Genomic DNA, 18,070 nt, shown 5'->3' with positions numbered 1-18,070 from the left:
TTACCAAGCTAGCTAGCCTTCATTAGTGGCCGCTGTGCTGTTATTTGTGTTTTCTTGTTTTAGACAAAACACCGTAATGCAAATTGAGTATATTTCATTAAAAGGTTGGATCACACAAGAGATTTCAGACATGCATTTTTATAATCATTTGCTCATACTATGCTCTAGGGTTCATCATCAGTTCCTCCAGCATGTCTTCCTCTAAGATTGAACTTTGCCATGGTTCCTCCAGCATGTGTTCCTCCAAGACTGAACTATGCCATGGTTCCTCCAGCCTTTGTTCCTCTAAGACTGAACTATGCCATGGTTCCTCCAGCATGTCTTCCTCTAAGACTGAACTATGCCAAGGTTCCTTGGTGTCTTCTGGGAATATTGGCACCCAATATCCTAGCCAAGGCCACCCAAGTATGACCACAGTTTGAGTTAAATTGTGCTACTGTAATTCCACCATTGTGATACAGCTTACATTTTTTTGCTTCATTCCACGACAAACCACAAACAAGAAATTCACACCCTCCACAAATATCTGCCCAGTTGATTGGGATCACGTCCCTTGTGGTGACCTGCAGTGAAAGGAAGGTGCTCCATATTTCACAAAAAAAGCAGAGATTTGTGTGTCCTGGCATGGAAACACTCTTCCAACAGTGCTCACAGAGTATACTTTCCTCTGTTGACAATCCAGTCTGCACTTATAGGACACACACCTTGATGTCAACATCTCCCCCTGCAGGTAAATCGAGACTCCCTCTTTGGCATGTGTTGATTCTCTTTTGGCAGTTGCCATCCTTAAAAGGGTACAGTGTCAACCAGCGACTCCATGTGTTTGTATAATTATTACTTGAGCTTTGGTTGTTTGGTTTGGCATTCAAGGACAGAAAGCTCACTTCATGGCGGTGCTGGGTTCCATTCAAGTGCTATGTGAACTTTGTCAGTCTACCTACTTTGGGAAAGTTAGAAAAAATGGCCCACCTACTGCAAGAAAGTCAGACTTTTTCCTGTCACCTGATACATGGATGAAGGCACCTCAGGAGGGGCACATTGACTCTCAACGACCTATACATGTCAGCACAGGGATCTGAGATCATGTGCAGAGCTAAGCACACTTTGTGCCAACAAGCTATGCAAAGCAGTTGCCCACACTGCTTATGCAGAAATCCTGTGTCCCTAAATGCAGACATGACCACAGAGACAAGCTTACAACAGCCACCATCATAAGTAAATACCCTCACAATGAAGTCAGTTAATACCATAGAACCAAACCGTCCAGTGTAGCTCAAACATCTATCGTGTCTTCAAAGAGAATATTTCAATTAAAAGTAAGAAGCTGTTAATTCTCACTTCATAATGATTGATCTAGACATCCATAATTGTACAGCGTTGGTAGATTTCAATTGCATGGGAACAAAATATTTCTGCACATGAAGATGGATGAAAGATATACATTTATCTTAAATGTATCAGTTGATACATTGATGAAAAACAGATTAGCTGCAGCGCATGCAATCCTACCATGTACAGGTTTACAGGCATAATTGCTAATTAAAAATGTAGATAATGTATCATTTCAATATGTGCATTGTTAATCACAATGTTACTATACAAATAAAGCGGAATTAATTCTCAATACAGTTTGGAGAACCACTCCATTTATGGTTATTTTACCTGTTGTAAAGCACTTCATTTTCCAACTTCACAACTCACAAAACTTTCATCCACTGTACCTCAGAGCATTGAACTCCCAATGCAGTTTGGCATCATGGTGTGTGGTCCACAAGCCATGAGATTGTCAAGCGTCAAGCTGTCTCTTCTGCGCTAATAAGGATTCCCTTCCTACCAGACAAAGTAAACCAGTTCTATGTGCACAGAGGACAACATATCCTACCTGTCTTTCCAAGAGACCTGGCTTCAGAACAGGATGTGGTGTTTATTGGGAAGGCTCAATGCAAGCCATGACCTACCTATCAAATGCCTTTAGCTAAACTCAAATGAAAGTGTGCTTAAGTTTGTGTAAACTGGAACAACTCTCTATATGTGTGTGTGCGTATGTGCTGGATATTTCCATACACTACATTTAAATTATTTTAAACATACAATTGTTTTTACATTAACTGCACATATTGCAATGTTTCATTTCCTTCTTTCTTTCCAGGGATGGCCATATCTGCTCATTGACTACCCACCAACATAGAGATATTAAGGTGAATGGAGGTAACAGGCATACAATGTGGAATGTCTAAAGTTAATCCATTCAGTTCTATTATTGAAGTACATCCGTGTCATTGTAGTTCTTGCAATAATCTGAGGGTGGTGCTGTTTTACACAGTTGACAAATGTTAAAGTGTCCACATAAAGGTTGGGTCAGCATTACAATACTACAATAGACATTTTTGTCAAATTCAGCAAACTTCTCCTCACAATCCGCTAGCTATGTGTGCACTCAATACTCCGGTATTTGTGTCATTTTTCTGTAAATGGGAAACATGCCAGTCAATCAACCCATTGCTTAGTATCATGGAAGGGAGGGGCGTAAATTGACTGGAAGCTAAGCTAAAATAAAATACAAATTTAGTTGGAGGTGATCATGTTTAGGTGTGAGGTAATAGTGTTAATAAGTGGGGTTTTACTGTCATGAATGGCATAACAATGGCTATAACCTCTGTAGATACATATGTTTCTGTCTACACTGAAGTTAATAGGAAATGTTTTTCCATAAAAAGATGTTTTTTTCTCACATTTGCTGGTGTAGCACTGCTTCATCTAATATCAACTGAACCCACAAGTCAATACCCCATAAATGGTTGTATTTTTTTGTGTTGGTTGGAATAGCTTACAGTAGTCTGCTGCCTTGGGTCTTTGGCCTTCTCTCTATTTGGCAGTGATCAACTAAAAATGTGCCTATGAATAGAGCTACGGAATGCTACTGTGTATTTTATTGTCAGTAATATGATTACAAAAAAATGCTTTTCTCATTTCTTGACTATGGAGAACACCACTTTAAAGTAGGAACACGTGTATGCCTACAATGACCATTTTTCCATGGATAAATGGTGTAAGGTTTAGTCAAACCACCCAGAAAAATATCTTGCTGTGAGTTTATTAAAAATGATGTTCCCAGCAACGCCAGTATGTTTTGTTCTACCACTAAATGTTGGCAACTTTTCATCTAAATACCCTACAGATTTCTGTAGGTACTTTTGGACCTAAGTCCGTGGGTTGGGGACTAGGCCAGGAACAACAGAGCCTTGCCAAGAGCCTGCTCCTAGCATAAGCTGAGAATGCTTGTCTGAGTTACAGTAAAACCTTCGGTGTGCAAGGCTAAGAAGCTTAGAGAAGCCGCAGGACTGCACCCAAACCCCAATTCCTTTATACAGATAACATCTGAGACGGCTATGGTGTGCAAGTGTTTGCTTTTATTGCAATGATAGTATATGGCGATGATTTTTAGTTAGCATTTTTAGGTAAACAGACATTCTATTTTTATTGCATTACGTGAACCGGGTTCATGACTGCTATGGTATACAGAAGTTGTGGTTGAAACATTAGGAAGAGAGTTTGAAAAGAGATGGAGCAACCTTGGCACTAATTGTCCATTTCATTACAAGAAAGCTAAATGGCTTTTGGTAGCCTGACCCATTTAATGGTATTCAAAATATTATGGATGAATGTCATGTAATTCAAAGTAAATCAATCTTTCTAATTAATACCGTTTTAACACTTGCTTTATTAAACCATAAACTTACTAAGTTAGTGAGTATTTAGTTTATTGATTGATAAACATTAGTAGAAACTCTTGCCATTCATCGAAAAAGATCGTTTGGCAAATCTCAAATCGCAGGCATTGAGAAACAAGCATGGTAATATGATACTTTCCAATTACACATACCACAACACTGTCAAATACATATCAAACAAGCTTGAATTGCTATTTCTAAAAATATTTGGACCCAAGACCCAAACTTAAACAAAGTGTAATCACCCAAGCTAGTAGAAACCGCTGAGGAAACCAGGATTACCAATATAAGCAAACCTTTATACAAACATTTTTTGAATTTATGTAATCGTCTGGAGAAAAAACACATCTTCCAGTAAGCTGGATATTTATTTGGATGCTACATAATGTTTACTGGGTATTTCAATATGTTTGAGCATGCTTCTCATCTCTATTGTTTGTAGCAGACGGTTTGGACAACACTGAGGGAGAGTGACCCAGACGTGAAGGCTGTCGATATGGGGGGTAGACATGTTGATATCCAAACCCAGCCTTGGCAGGAGCTCTCAGCTGCTTTACAGGATCATATATCAAGGGTCCTCCTGGCCCTGGAACCCAGTCTGCCGGGCCTGTGATGGGGGCAAGTAAATGAAGGAGGGCGGACGGCACACCAGAGCTGTGTGCTGCAGTACAGTGAAGTCTTTTGCTCACTGCCATGCCGCTTGGGTGACCACAGAATTGCAATGTTTACTTAAGAGCCGGTGCAAAAGAGAAGGACAGACCACCGGCAGCCACCACCCGTTGGGCCCTGGGCAGGGCAGGGCCTTGGCCTGGGGCTCATCTTTGTTGAAAATGGCCCAGCAGCCCACTGCCTCCCACTGGACAGGCTCTATATTTAGCAACAAATTAAAAACCCTCCTCATTCTTAAGAAGTTGTTTTAGTTTCCTTTGAAAAAGAGGTTCAGAGGAGGACGATGGCAGAGTATTAAGCACTCAGAGCATTGGGCATTGCACAAACTGTTGTCACACAGTGTTTCCTCTTCTGATTCCAACAGACCATGGTCTCTATCAAGAAGCCTGTAATAACAGGGAGCATGTTCTGTGTTATCAGTGACTTAGCATCTCTGGTAGAAGCACACTCTAGAGTGGTGCAGATATGCTGCAGGGATGTTTTTGTGTTTTCAATAATTGCTAAATTTCAATGTATTATTGCTCATTATTACTACTTATCTATTTGATAGCAGTCACATTATTACCTAAAATGAATTTACACTTGATCAAGAGCTATTTCATCCTATCTTTTAAAATTTTAAGGCAAGCTCAAAGGCATTTGAACTAAAACTGGTTATTTTGGCCCAACCTAGCGAGGTATTTGAGACAAGCTGAAATAAAATCCCACTTGGATTGTTGCAGCAGCCACCTGGTTGATAAGTGATATGTTACCACTGAATATATATTTTTGTCTGTTAAGTTAAGTTATATTTCCGAATCTCTAATATGCTAAAGTTGCTTACCCTGGAAGGAAATATCTGAAACAGACATTTCAACTAATGATGTCCATATGAAGCAAGTTGTGGAAATAGCTGTAAATAAGATGAATGCTTTCCAATAATTGCAGTCAATTTCATGGTTTAGCCTTCTTCCAAATATGGCAAAAATGACCTCATGTGTACCAGTCTGCACTGTGAAATTACCATGTGTACTAGTCTGCACTGTACACAAATTGGAAGTAGTCATTGAAATAGTATATGAAATTATTGGAATGGGTTCTGAATAAAGAGAGCTGTTGGTTTGAATCAGACCTTTGACAAAATAATTGCACCATTGATTTTCCGTTAATAATCACCATTAAGGTGTTTTTCATGATTCATACATACAGTTATATAGAAGGGTTTGGGTAGCCCTGGGCAAATTACATCATGACATTTTGTTATTTGGATGTTTAAGTGACAAGGAATAAATACAACCCTTGCAACAAGCATGGAAAAAAAACACTCTTCAAATAGTAATAAAATATATCTTCATGCCATGAACATAGGAAAAGATGGAAACCATTGTTGGCATGTGCTCAGAGTTGCCCAATTGTTGGCATGTGCCCAAACGTATACGGGCCATTCTACCGAATTGGTGCAAAGTCACGTCGGAAATATTTTGATTTTTTTTTATGTTTTATTCCCAAAACTTTGTCCGTATGTATATTGTACCATATCTAAAGTACACATATCTAGTAAAAGAACAGTCAATTTTTATATTGTATTTTCAGAATGTGTTGGAATGTTTTCCTCTTCCAAAAATTGTCACTACCGAAACATCACATTTACTATAGTAAAAAAGTATTATTATTGACCTGTTCAGATTGTGTTTCCATCCCTTCTCTGAAGAGTATTTTTACAAATATTTCTTGAAGGTTTTCACAATGAAATCCATAAAAATGAAATTTTTACCAAATTTTCAAGTTCAATTTATCTGTTTTGGTAGTGACTGCGCTGTTGGATGGATGTTCATTTCTCTCCCAAAATCTTCCAAAAGGTGCTCTGGCCCGCCCTTTAGTCCACACAACACATTTATTTAAAAATTACCATTTCATTTTGTCACTACCGAAATCATCTGGTCACTACCATATGTTTCGGTAGTGACTGTTTCGGTAGTGACAATTCTAGCTAACTTTAAGCATAAATAAAGAATTCTAGAAAGCACACGGCTTGCAAACAAATCTTTGAAGAGGTGTACACACATACAAACATAAGATTTTGCATGAAACCGCAAAAGGTTTACTTAATTGAAGAAAACATGGGTTTCGGTAGTGACAATTCTTAAGGTTACACGTCGATTTTCAGACTTTGGAACACATTTATATAAAAACTATGGGATTTAGCTACTTACCATTCAACCATGAGGGACAGGGATGCAGTGTCACTGCATGGTCAAATATACAGTGTCGTGGCTAAAACACAGGCTCAGCCAATGGACTAAAACTCTTGTGTTTCACCCACAATAAATCTAAATATTCCAAGTTCTGTTTCAACCCAATCATAAAGATCATTGAAAAAAATCTAAAAAAATTGAAAAGTGTTATTTAAAGGCATTGAAATTTAGATGTCAGGGTTGGGGACAGCTACTTCCCAATAGAAAGTACCCTATAAATGGTGATTTTGTATATATTTAGCTTATCACTATCTCATTTAATGCATTGGGTTTATAGACCATAACATTTTCTTAGTAAATATCTATGCCTAAATACCTAATTGTTTTGTAAATAGTTTTTATTGTTGAGGGACTGCATATTACACGAATTCGGTAAATGGCCCATACATAATGTACAACTCCCTGTACCTGATGACTTCAAGGCCTCTCAAACAGACTGAATGATGAATGGAACCCTTACGCTATATTGTTGTGGGTAATTTTTGCAGGCTACCACCATGTGTATGTTAAATCCCACAGAGAACAAAAAGCACAGGGGTAAAGGAAGGATAAAGGTGGATACAAATAATATTTAGGGTTGCTGACTATAAACTTTCATGCATTCAAAATATGCCGAAATATAAAACAAAGTGGTGGTTGTCAGGCTAAAGGGTCCTGCTGTTTAAAGAGTGTCAAATTTTGTAGTTCAGCTGGATACATGGAGGTTAGGATCCAGATGGCACGGATAAAGCCAAAACCAGGAGTCTTTGGCACTAGTCACCCCACATTGCTATGATGAGCCATTCTGCAAAGCTGGACAGGAATGAATGGCTTTGCGATCAAGCCCTGTAATAACCTGGATATGATATTCACATACAGTGTGTAATAACCTGGATATGATATTGTGACTCTCAAAACATTGGCATCAGCCACTTGTGGAATGCAACTTTAACTTTAGATTAAGCCACTGAAGGCAGTCTGCCTCCTGACGACGAACTTGAGAGAGAATGGTAGAGAAATGACTGCCATGAAATCCCATTGACACTGGCCTCATGCCCCAAAATAAGCATGGCGTCAGGTGCAGTGTCTGAAATTGATGAGCCAAGGTATGGTTTATTCCAATTACAGAAATGATTTGCAGTTATGCCACCTGACATTTGGAACTAATTTCAAACTTATTAGGCATCTACACTACACCTACACTAACTTGTGTCCTTGATATCAATTTCTTACAAACAATTTAAAAAACAATAAATAGTTTCATAATGAATATAATGTTTATGGTTTACTATTGGTTGTACCACCTAACATGGAAAGTGTACCAGCTTAAGAGTATAAATAAGAACATCTCATTCAAATCTGAGAGGGATCTACAAACCTCGTCACTCAGCCATGGACTTGGTGTCACTTGGGGTTCTCTTGAAGATGCAATTCCTATTTTATACAACAGCTTCATATTAAATTTGTCATTTAAATATAAAAATTGATGGACAATATAAAAATTGATGGACAAATGTTTTGCATTATCTTAATAGCTTCAAAAACATTTTATTTTACCCACCATCCGGGTACTTTCAGTGCCCTGAATTCTGCTCTGTTCAATACTTAACCATCATTATTGTATTGCCTACTGTGTTCACTACTTAACAATCATTATTGAATTGCCTACTGTGTTCAATACTTACCAGTCATTATTGTATAGCCTACTGTGTTCAATCCTGAACCGTCATTATTGTATTGCCTACTGTTTCGGTACTTAACCATTTTTGCCAGTGATTGTATTTACAAAATGTAGGATTAGATGTAGGTTACTATTCCGCTACCAGTGATTAAGGCTTGGCCATAGGCTGAAGAGGTTTCCGATGGGGTCATCTCTCCGAAAAGCCTAGAAAAGCCACAAATCTCTTTATTTGCTCTCCCTTTCCCTTTTCGATACCAAGAAGAAACTAATATACTGTATGTGTGTTTTATTTGTTATCATGCAAGACATGGCATTTTAATGTCAATGTCCTCCATATGGATAGGCTATCAACATACAAAATATTCATGTCTTCGATTTACTTTTGATGCACACATCAGAGTGCTGTGCACGATTGAATTATAAAAAACGAACTAGCTGACCATCAAAAAGCTTGAACTAACAGACCAAAAACAGCATAGTATGTACTTCTATGTGACATTAAAATCAATTTGAGTAACAGTTCCTTTTGAACCCATAGAATCCTGGACAGTTTTAAGAACAGTTTTTACAGCATATGGCCAAATATATTGCTAAAATACATCAGGTAGCGAGCAAGCTCACTTTTATCAGTATCAATAGTGTAGCATTTCTGTTGGTTGTTAGCAACTTAACTTGATAGTTTTAGACAAAAACTTGTTAAGTACTAGGTCATTATCATAAGTTGCATTAATCAACATTCATGTGATATATCTTTATGTATATATATTTCTTTCTCTCTATCTATATTTATATCAGTACACACACACGAAGGCTGTCAGTAGGAAAAACTGAGACTCTTAAGATGTCTTAACTCATGCACATGCATGCTCTGCAATCATGCCTATTACATGGGACCAAATATAAGTTAGCATCCAAAGCCCCCATGGTGCTTTTCCTTGATGTGTTCTGTGTTAATTATCATTTCATGCAATATCTTTCATGAAAAAAAAGAAGAAAAAAAAGCGTATGCATTGAGCCCATTTTGTGCCAGACAACCTGCTTTTCCCAACACTTGATTTTAAAGAGACCACAATGACCATCATGTGGCAGTGGGGCTCCGTGAAGAGGTTAATACCTCTCCATCTGTTTGAGTTTGCTGAGGTTATGGTTGTGTACTCTGGGGAGAGTGGTCAGCCATGAGCTGTTTGCTTTAGAGGTATGGTGGGTGTGGTGAGCAGGTAGAGGGGAACCTCAGGGTGATGGGCCCTTTCTCCTTTGAGCCCGGACAATGTTTATTAAATTGACACCTGGTGAAAGGTATCTATCAGAAACAATATCGTGTTAATACCTAAAGCACATTTGATTGTATTTCACAATCTGCAGGTACAGGTCCACTAGAGAAAGCTCAAGATAAGAACCTCTCTTCCTTCTGTTCTGCCTCCAAGACAGATGGAGCACATCAGGCCACTACTACAATTCATCATGAACTCTGAAGCACTCATTCATTTTTTTACATGCAGCATTCAGTGGGATAATAAAAGACTTTCAAAGAAAGACGGATCTTTGTGGAGTTGTACCTGCATGCCTGCTTGCCTATTTTCCACATAAAAAAATAGAGAGAACACCCCCCCCACACACACACACCCCCAGCCCTCTCTGTTTCTCTCGCTCATTCACACCCTCACCACACACAGGTTGGGCAGCGTGCTACACTCTCACCTCTTTAGTTCACAGCAGCTTCAGGCAGCCAAGTAAGACCCTAACAGTACCTTTACTCAGCTATTAGGGGGACTACAGCACAGGCAAGGTGGATGCACCTTAGTCTAAATATAATAAAATGCCTTAATTCGTTTTAGCCTGTATTGTCTTTTTTTAGTGCATGGAGGATATGAGAAGATGAACCTTTTTTGGATATATTTGGGATTTTTTTTTCCATGCTGAGGAATGCTCATCAACAGAACCTTAATGTCAGTCAAAATCTGCTGTCCAGTTCGGTAGGATCACCAACAGATTTGAAAATCAGTTTAATATATTTTTTATTTTTCATTCATTATTGATTTTTTTGGAGGACACCTTTTGGGATGGTCATGTGCAGTAAGTCCTTTCAGTTTTTTCAATTCAGCTGTTTGTTAATAAGGATGATTTCAAAAAAGCATTCAAGTCCATATTCCCTTAAGGCCATATGAATAGATGTACAATTTTCTGTCGTTCCAAAATACTCTTTGAATGTTACAGGATGCAGGATGTTGAGGCAGTGGAGTTTTGCAGTATTACTTCTGTGCTTTCCTGTAACTCTTCATGGGGGGCCAATCACTGGACTTAGTAACAGAGTGTAAGTTTTGGTTTGTTAACAGGTGTTTGGGTATCCATTTCCATCATGTGCAATATCAACAGCTATAATCAACATTTTAGTTTTTTTCAGTTGTGAAAAACATGTACCTCCTACATAGTTACACCTCCTACATGTGTTTCACAACTGGTCTGACCTTGGAACCCACACTTCCCCATGGTCATTAAGTTGTGACCAAAATGTTATAGAATTCAAACCATAAAATAAAAAATAAATATAAGCATAGTTTAGCTACTTTTATTACTGCCTTCATAGCAGATTTGCCTGTCTGACATCAAACAGATTTTAATTGAATTGTTTTATTATCTGGGACTATTTTCTTCACCTTTTGACCAAATTAGCCCATTATTCAAAAATACATGTTGACTTCTTTGCCGAACACAAAACTACATACAACAGCTAATCATCAGCTAACCGCAAATGACAAGAAAATAGTGTACGTTACCAGCATATATAACTACAGTAATTAGCTAAACGTTTTCCTTTTCTGACAGAATTATGAACACAAACATTAAACTTTCCACCTGTGACATATAAACAACTAGTAGCCTAAGTTGAAGCTCTCCCTGCTCACGTTACAGCACCACTCCAATCAGGGGCGGCCTTTCCTACAGGCGGGTTAGGCAGCCGCCTAGAGCGCCATCTAGAGGGGGAGCGCCAAATAATGCGCCCGAAAGAAGAAAAAAAAACAATAATAATTTTCTTTTTTTCCCCCGGACGCATACATTGGCGCCCCTTCTATATCTCCAATCAATATTTTGACATTAAGAACTAAATCTAACAGTAGGGTATATGAGCCAACAATCAAAAACGGAGGGGTATGTTCTTCATTGGTATTGACAGAACGGCGTGCATGATTAAACGGGCCGGATTACAGAACACACCAAATTGCTCTCTCTCCCGTTGTAAAGACAGGTGAAATGAATGATGTTACCTCGCGAGGTGCAGGCATATGTACTTATGATGTACAATACACATTAAGGGTTGCTACAATATGTTATCATGAAAACACTAATGAACACAGTATTTCAGAGATCAAACTCATTTTGGAGAAACAGTGTATAATGAGCAGATAGACAACACGTGGGAAAAAAATAATACAACTTCTTCAGGGGGTTATCAAACATTATTGTGAATGACGAACATTAACATGGATTTATGGGAACAGCCGCTCAACAGCGCCTCGTCTGCTGCAACTAATTACAAAACAAACTTCCTCCAACAATGTCACGTAGGCTTAAGCGCAAATTAACTTATTCTTTTAACGACATTGAAGCGAAAAAGTAAATTTCGCCACAAAGCTAAATTTAACAAATAATGAGAATACATACTGTAACGTGCCGGCATAGTCGCCCCATAATGCCTTGCGGCGGGCGCATCATTTTCTATGTGTGATGATGAACTAACGATGTACCTGTTCCTTACTGTTCTTATTGCATGTAGTTTATACAGGTGCGTGACGGTAACACAGTCTATTTGCTGCGATCGTTGTTGTGTTTATGTGAAATAATTGCAGTCTTACAAGGCAAAATAGCGTTTGAAAGTTTTCCGTTTTCGTGGGGGGGGGGGGGGGGGGGGGGGCGCTAGGAGTGAAGCTCGCCTAGAGCGCCAAATGTGCTAGGGCCGCCCCTGACTCCAATGATTCGGACTCGTAGCCTACAGTAGCCTAGACTTCGCATCTGCCGCTCACGCAGGACTTTCCCAAGCCGGACCTTCACTACTCCTACTCCGTCATCGAGTAAACGCTCTAGTCTCGCGGCGGCGGAGGGACCTCTTAATGAAGAAGTAGCCTACTGTAAAACAGCGGTAAACTTTTGGATGCTTTCGACAGGAAAAGTAAATTGACGTCAGAGTAGTTTTTATGTAGTTAACGAACATAATAAATATGATTAACACCATAAAATAGTCCTATACGTTTAGGAGACCCTAGAAAATATAGTATTTCTCTCTTCTTTACTCCTTTTACATCTTCTTTTCCATACGCGGTAGATCCACATACGTTGTAGCCTATTCAATGTAGGTATCTTTCTTTTCGATCTGCGTTTGCTGCTAATATTAGTGACTGATATGTTGAAAATTAATCTTTATAACAAATACGGCCATGCGATCAGAACAAAAATAACGGACAGGTAAGAGTAAAGGTGCTGCACAGACACGAAAAAAATGTTTCACAGGTTAGCGAAGTCTGCATAGACGCATACTCGCTGTTGAAGGCTTTTATAACCCGCGTCCACTCCCCGGTTTGGGATGGCACGTGTGGCGGACCCTCCACGTGAACGCGCAAACGGAGTGGAAGTGGATAGGGAGAGGATGTTGGAGCAAATTGGGAAAAGGCCCTCTTTCCAATAGCTCCCTTTCCTTTTGTGATTGAAGCATTAGCAGGGAATGAGGAGAAAGACACAAATGGATGAAGTCTAACACCTTACTGTACCTCAACTGACTAGCTGCATCGCAAGTGTCTTCCTTGTTTGTATTCACCAAGTGAATCCTGCCAGGGCAGAATTGTGATGAATGTCGAGAGAGACGTAGAAGTCGCATACATGGCCCATATGGAAGTGACCCAAATCGGATTTGAAAAGATCAGATTCCATTCCATGCTCACACTGTTATTAAAAAAAAACATTTCACACAAAAACACACACAAGTCACATCTAAGCAAAAACTAGATTTGGGCCACTTTTGCTTGCAGTCTGAACGTTGCCCGTGTGTGTATGGAAATATAATAGGAAATATTCGTCGACTACAAGAAACATTACTGAACAAAAATGAATTGGAATTGTTATCCTCTTGAGATGTTTCATGTTTCTGAATATTTCTCGGTATTCATCAGGATAACCTTATTCTCACAAATCTGCTGGTTTTCATCACTAGGCCCTACATCTCAACAAAATATTGCTTCAAGCGTATACTGGCACCAATTCCTTTATTACCACATATCTAATTGTTTATGCTGCTATCTACTGACCAAACAGGATATTGCAACTAACTATGATTGTGTAGTTGATCGTGAGTGAGTGGTGAGATACTGTGGAGTATAATCTAGGTCATTACTGTTCGCCGTCTAATATTATAACTACACAACTAAGTACAATGGAATATAGTGCAACATATGACACAATGAGTAACAAAGTGAACACTAACCCAGTACTTACACATACTAAGGTTAGGGTTGGAATCTGGATCGAATTAGATCTAACTATGACATATTAGTGTTATACTATACTTAATGGTAAAAAATACAATGTTACAAGGGCACGGTAATATACGCACAGCAGAATCAAATGAAACTGCTACTCTTTTGATTTTGACAGAAAAAGGTCAGTGACACATGCCCAGCTGATGCATGACAAAGGCCAGGCACTGCAAGATTTGAAGCGTCGCCTGTGGCTGCAGGAGCTCCTTCAGGAGGTCCACACTGCTGTCTTTCAGGACTCACTGAGATCAGGACTACTTGGTCACCCCATGACAAGAAGGACAAGCCAACACGCAAAACCTGCAAGTGTGTCAAAGATACATCCTCTAGCATTTCACTTGGAGGGAGCTGAAGCTGGAGCTGGAGCTGGAGCTGGAGCCCACATCAGCTTACCACAGGAGACTGAAAAGGCTCTCCGCTTCAGAGGCCAGTCAATGAAGGCGGCAGGCCAGAGGAGGAAGAGGACGTGGTTTGATAAATGGAGTCAGAAAGAGAAGAAGAGACATCAGACGCATTCAGTGCAGATGCAGGGAAGTCAACACTAACAAGAAAGTTGATGAAAGGCAATCCAGCCAATGATTAACATCCCACATTGGTTATCTACCTACATTATAACAAAGGTTTGTCAAACAGTGGCAATGTGTGTAATCAATAGTTCTGATGATTAACTTGTAATGATTTTGTAACACACCGTATATGTATAAAATGCCTTTTGCTACATACAGTGATTAATCACATCCACAAAGTGGTTTGAAATAACACTTTAGAATGTAAAATGTAAAATGTAAAATGTTCAGTGTGTTTACAGAACAACATTGCACAGTATTAATTGTCGATATCACAACATTCATTAGTAGTAGTCTTGAATTTGACTTTCTCGTTGGAAAGATTATAAGATTAACTTTTATTTATTTTGAGAAATATTTATTTTATGAATGTATTTGTGTACTGCTGACTTATTTATTTTGTCCCTTTTTGTGGGTGGGGATGATCATGTTCTATTCTTGTAACCTTAAGTTTTGTGGATCTCTGAGTATTACTGTAATCTTAATTTGTTTTTCTCTAACTGTCTGGTCAACAAACATGTTTTGTATGGTCAGTATGATGCTAATATTGTCCTTACTGGTAAGAAATGTAACACCCTTGCACTGACAAAGTATATCATTTAGTGTTATTAAACATACATACTTAAAAACATAACCCTTTTTGTTCCATGCTTTATGTTCCCAACTCTGGCTGCAGACAAGTACAGGTTCCTAAGTGATCGTTCAGCTCGTCAAAGTGGAGGAGTAATTATGAAAAAAAAAATAGGTGTGTCACAGAGGAATGATGTAAAATTGATGTAGACTATAAATTATAGTTTTAACTAATAAATCATTATTTGTTTAGGAAAGCACAACAACGCATTTATAGCTTTGATAATTTTATCTCAAATGTGTTTTAATGAGGCTGGTTGTGCTTTCATGTACTTAGGTAGAATAGTCTGGACCTAATGGAGGCAAAGCAAACACATCAATGTGAAACTTCCTACTTTAAGAGCATCTTTATGACCCATTAGAGGGAACATTATCATAAACACTGCTGATAAGGACCTCACTCTTTACACCAGCTAACACATACTAACCTTAGAATAATAACCAGTGACACAGGATCAACCTGGGCAAACTTATATAAGAAAAGTAGCCACAAGAATGGTTTCTAGAATGTAAGAGAACAAGCATTAAGACTTAAGTAGAACTAAAATCAGCTAAAAACAAAACCTACAGAGCTTCAGGATTATCCTGAATGTAAATATCAAACATATCAAATCCTATTTGACTTATTCCACATTGTATTTGACAGTGTTTTCATATAATGAATTTAAGTGAAAACCAAAACCAATGGTGTGTGGCACAGTACTTCCATATAAAATAATGTAATGCATTAGCAATCCACACATCCTAACTATCTTTCAGTCTATGTAAATATGAAATCAAATACTAATGCTTATTCATAAGTCACTGAAAATCCAATGTGACAACATATACAGGAATCAGTTTTATGCAATTATTACTGGTAGCTGATAAAGCAAAACTTTAAGCATTGACAACGTGGAAGGCTCTCTTTCACTTTAAGTGAAGTTCAGTCAACCAGAATGAATTCAGACTCAACTGGTGTTTGCCATCCCACTGATGTCAAGATATCAGAGCTACTAAACCTAAAACAGAGAAGCTCCTGGAAAGGCTTTGTTACAATTGTCAGATTTTGCAGTATTTATAATGTCAAGAGAGTATTATTTGATTCCACCAATGGCCTCCAAATATATACTTTGGGTAACTTAAAGATATCATTTCATAAAAATGGCGGTAAGTACATGTTTGCTTTTTAGCTTTGACAGGAAATTACAAAACAAAAAATGTGTAGAATAATGGTTTTAATTAAATGTAAGTCATAACATTTAACATTAGCAATTGTATGAATCATTTTATTAAAGCCTTTCTTGCCCTTCCATGTTTTTGTTCTATTCCCTCTGCTACTGACTACAGGCACTCAATACATATTCCCTGATCTTTGCCTGCACCTGTGGTGTGATATTAGGGATTGGTTTCTTTGCCAACCTACTGGTTTTCTCCCTCTTTGCCAAGTACAACACACTGAGAAAGAACCGTCTGGACATCCTGCTGCTCAGTATGGCCCTCGCTGACTTCCTCACCCTGCTGCTCATTCCCTTCACCCTGCACTCTGCCATGAGCTTCTCCTGGCCACTGGGGGACACCTCCTGCAAAGTCTATCAGTTCCTGCTGGCGTTCCTGCTCGCTGCCAGCACTTACTCGCTGTGTGCCGTGTCTATGGCCAGAGCCATGATCATCACTAACCCGTACCAGCCACCCACCATGGACTTGGTATCCCTAATGTTCATCCTGGTCTGGGCTCTGAGCTTCTTCATCAGCCTACCACTACGACTCTTTGCCACCAAGGTAAGCCTCGGTCCAAGTATGAACAATGTGAGCTTTTGCTTACCCACCATCCATGAGCATCATTACCAGGTGGTGCTCAGTCAATTTGTCCTCTACTACTTTGTGCCAATGCTAGTCATTGCAGTCAATTATGTACGTCTGACACTATTTCTACACAAGAGCCCTGTGATGTCAGTGGCTAGTGCTCGGAACACTCGGCGGGCCTCGCTCATGGTCTTCCTGGCTGCAGGGACATTCTCAGTGTGCTGGTTGCCAGGCTACATACTGGAGCTTTGTGTTTACCTGGGCCTGTACCGCCACGGACAGTCTTGGGAGATGTTCTACTTCACCTGCACTGTGCTACAGTATCTGCACCCGTGTGTTAACCCAGTGCTGTACGTGCTGCTGTCTAAGCGCTACCGCCATGGGAGGGCAGTGTGGCTACTCAACTGCAACAAGAACAGGGTCCATCCTCATGTTATAAGTGTGACTGACAGCTTTAATTAAAGGATGTTATGCTTAGGATGGGAATGTCTATTTTAAAATCTGTGGATTCCAAGCATAGAAACATGCACTCATTCACTCAAGTAAATGTAAAAAGTGCTGAAGTGTATTTCATTTTATGAATGCGGTCCTACCCATGCATCCATTGTACAAAGCTGATGGATTTAAAATTTCAAAGAAATAATCAATGTAATCAACATTCAATATCTGCAATATATTTGTGTTCCATATGTATGACAGTCTGGGTATGGCATAACATTTCTTTGGTAAAAAAACCACATCAAATATTCCAAACTCCACGGCTAGTACCTTGAGGTGCTACTTACAGCTACATTTGAGTTTAAGCTCAGAGCTGCTGCTGATTGCTGATTTATAAAAATAGTAACTTTCATTTACCATTCATGATGAAAAGAAATTGTAATCACAGATATGAGAAATATACAGATAATTGTACTCACAAAGCAACAGGGGCATAACACATATTAAAGTGCCATACCATAGACGTCTGGTGAGCCATATCATAGACATCTGTGGTGAGCCATATAATAGACGTCTGTGTTGAGCCATGTCAAAGAGTCTGGTGTGCCATACCATAGATGTCTGTGGTGAGCCAATTCTAGTTTGTTTAAAAAAAAAACTTACCACAGTTTACATGCCAGTTCCATCTACTTTCTTAAACTGGCTACTTCATGTTAGTACAACTACAGTGATGCCAATGTGCCATGGACCGTCTATGACATTGTTTTTTTTGCAGTGGATTTTACCTACAGTCATATTGACAGCACTTTTGTGATTTTCACAGAAACAAGAGCAC

The 18,070-nt window shown here is 39.0% G+C and overlaps 1 protein-coding gene across 1 annotated transcript; it reads left to right on the top strand.

Annotated features, from left to right (window-relative positions):
* Positions 1-16,155: 16,155 nt before the first annotated feature.
* On the top strand, positions 16,156-17,259 carry LOC308367814 (galanin receptor 2b; the record flags this gene model as incomplete). The annotated part of the gene is made up of 2 exons (XM_080841803.1): positions 16,156-16,161; positions 16,342-17,259. 2 exons carry the CDS (start codon positions 16,156-16,158, stop codon positions 17,257-17,259), a joined length of 924 nt encoding a protein of 307 aa, XP_080697929.1.
* Between the last annotated feature and the right edge of the window lie 811 nt (positions 17,260-18,070).

Source organism: Sprattus sprattus, assembly GCF_963457725.1.
Source record: "Sprattus sprattus genome assembly, chromosome: 7".
NCBI lineage: Eukaryota > Metazoa > Chordata > Actinopteri > Clupeiformes > Clupeidae > Sprattus > Sprattus sprattus.
This window is presented reverse-complemented; position numbering and strand designations above follow the sequence as displayed.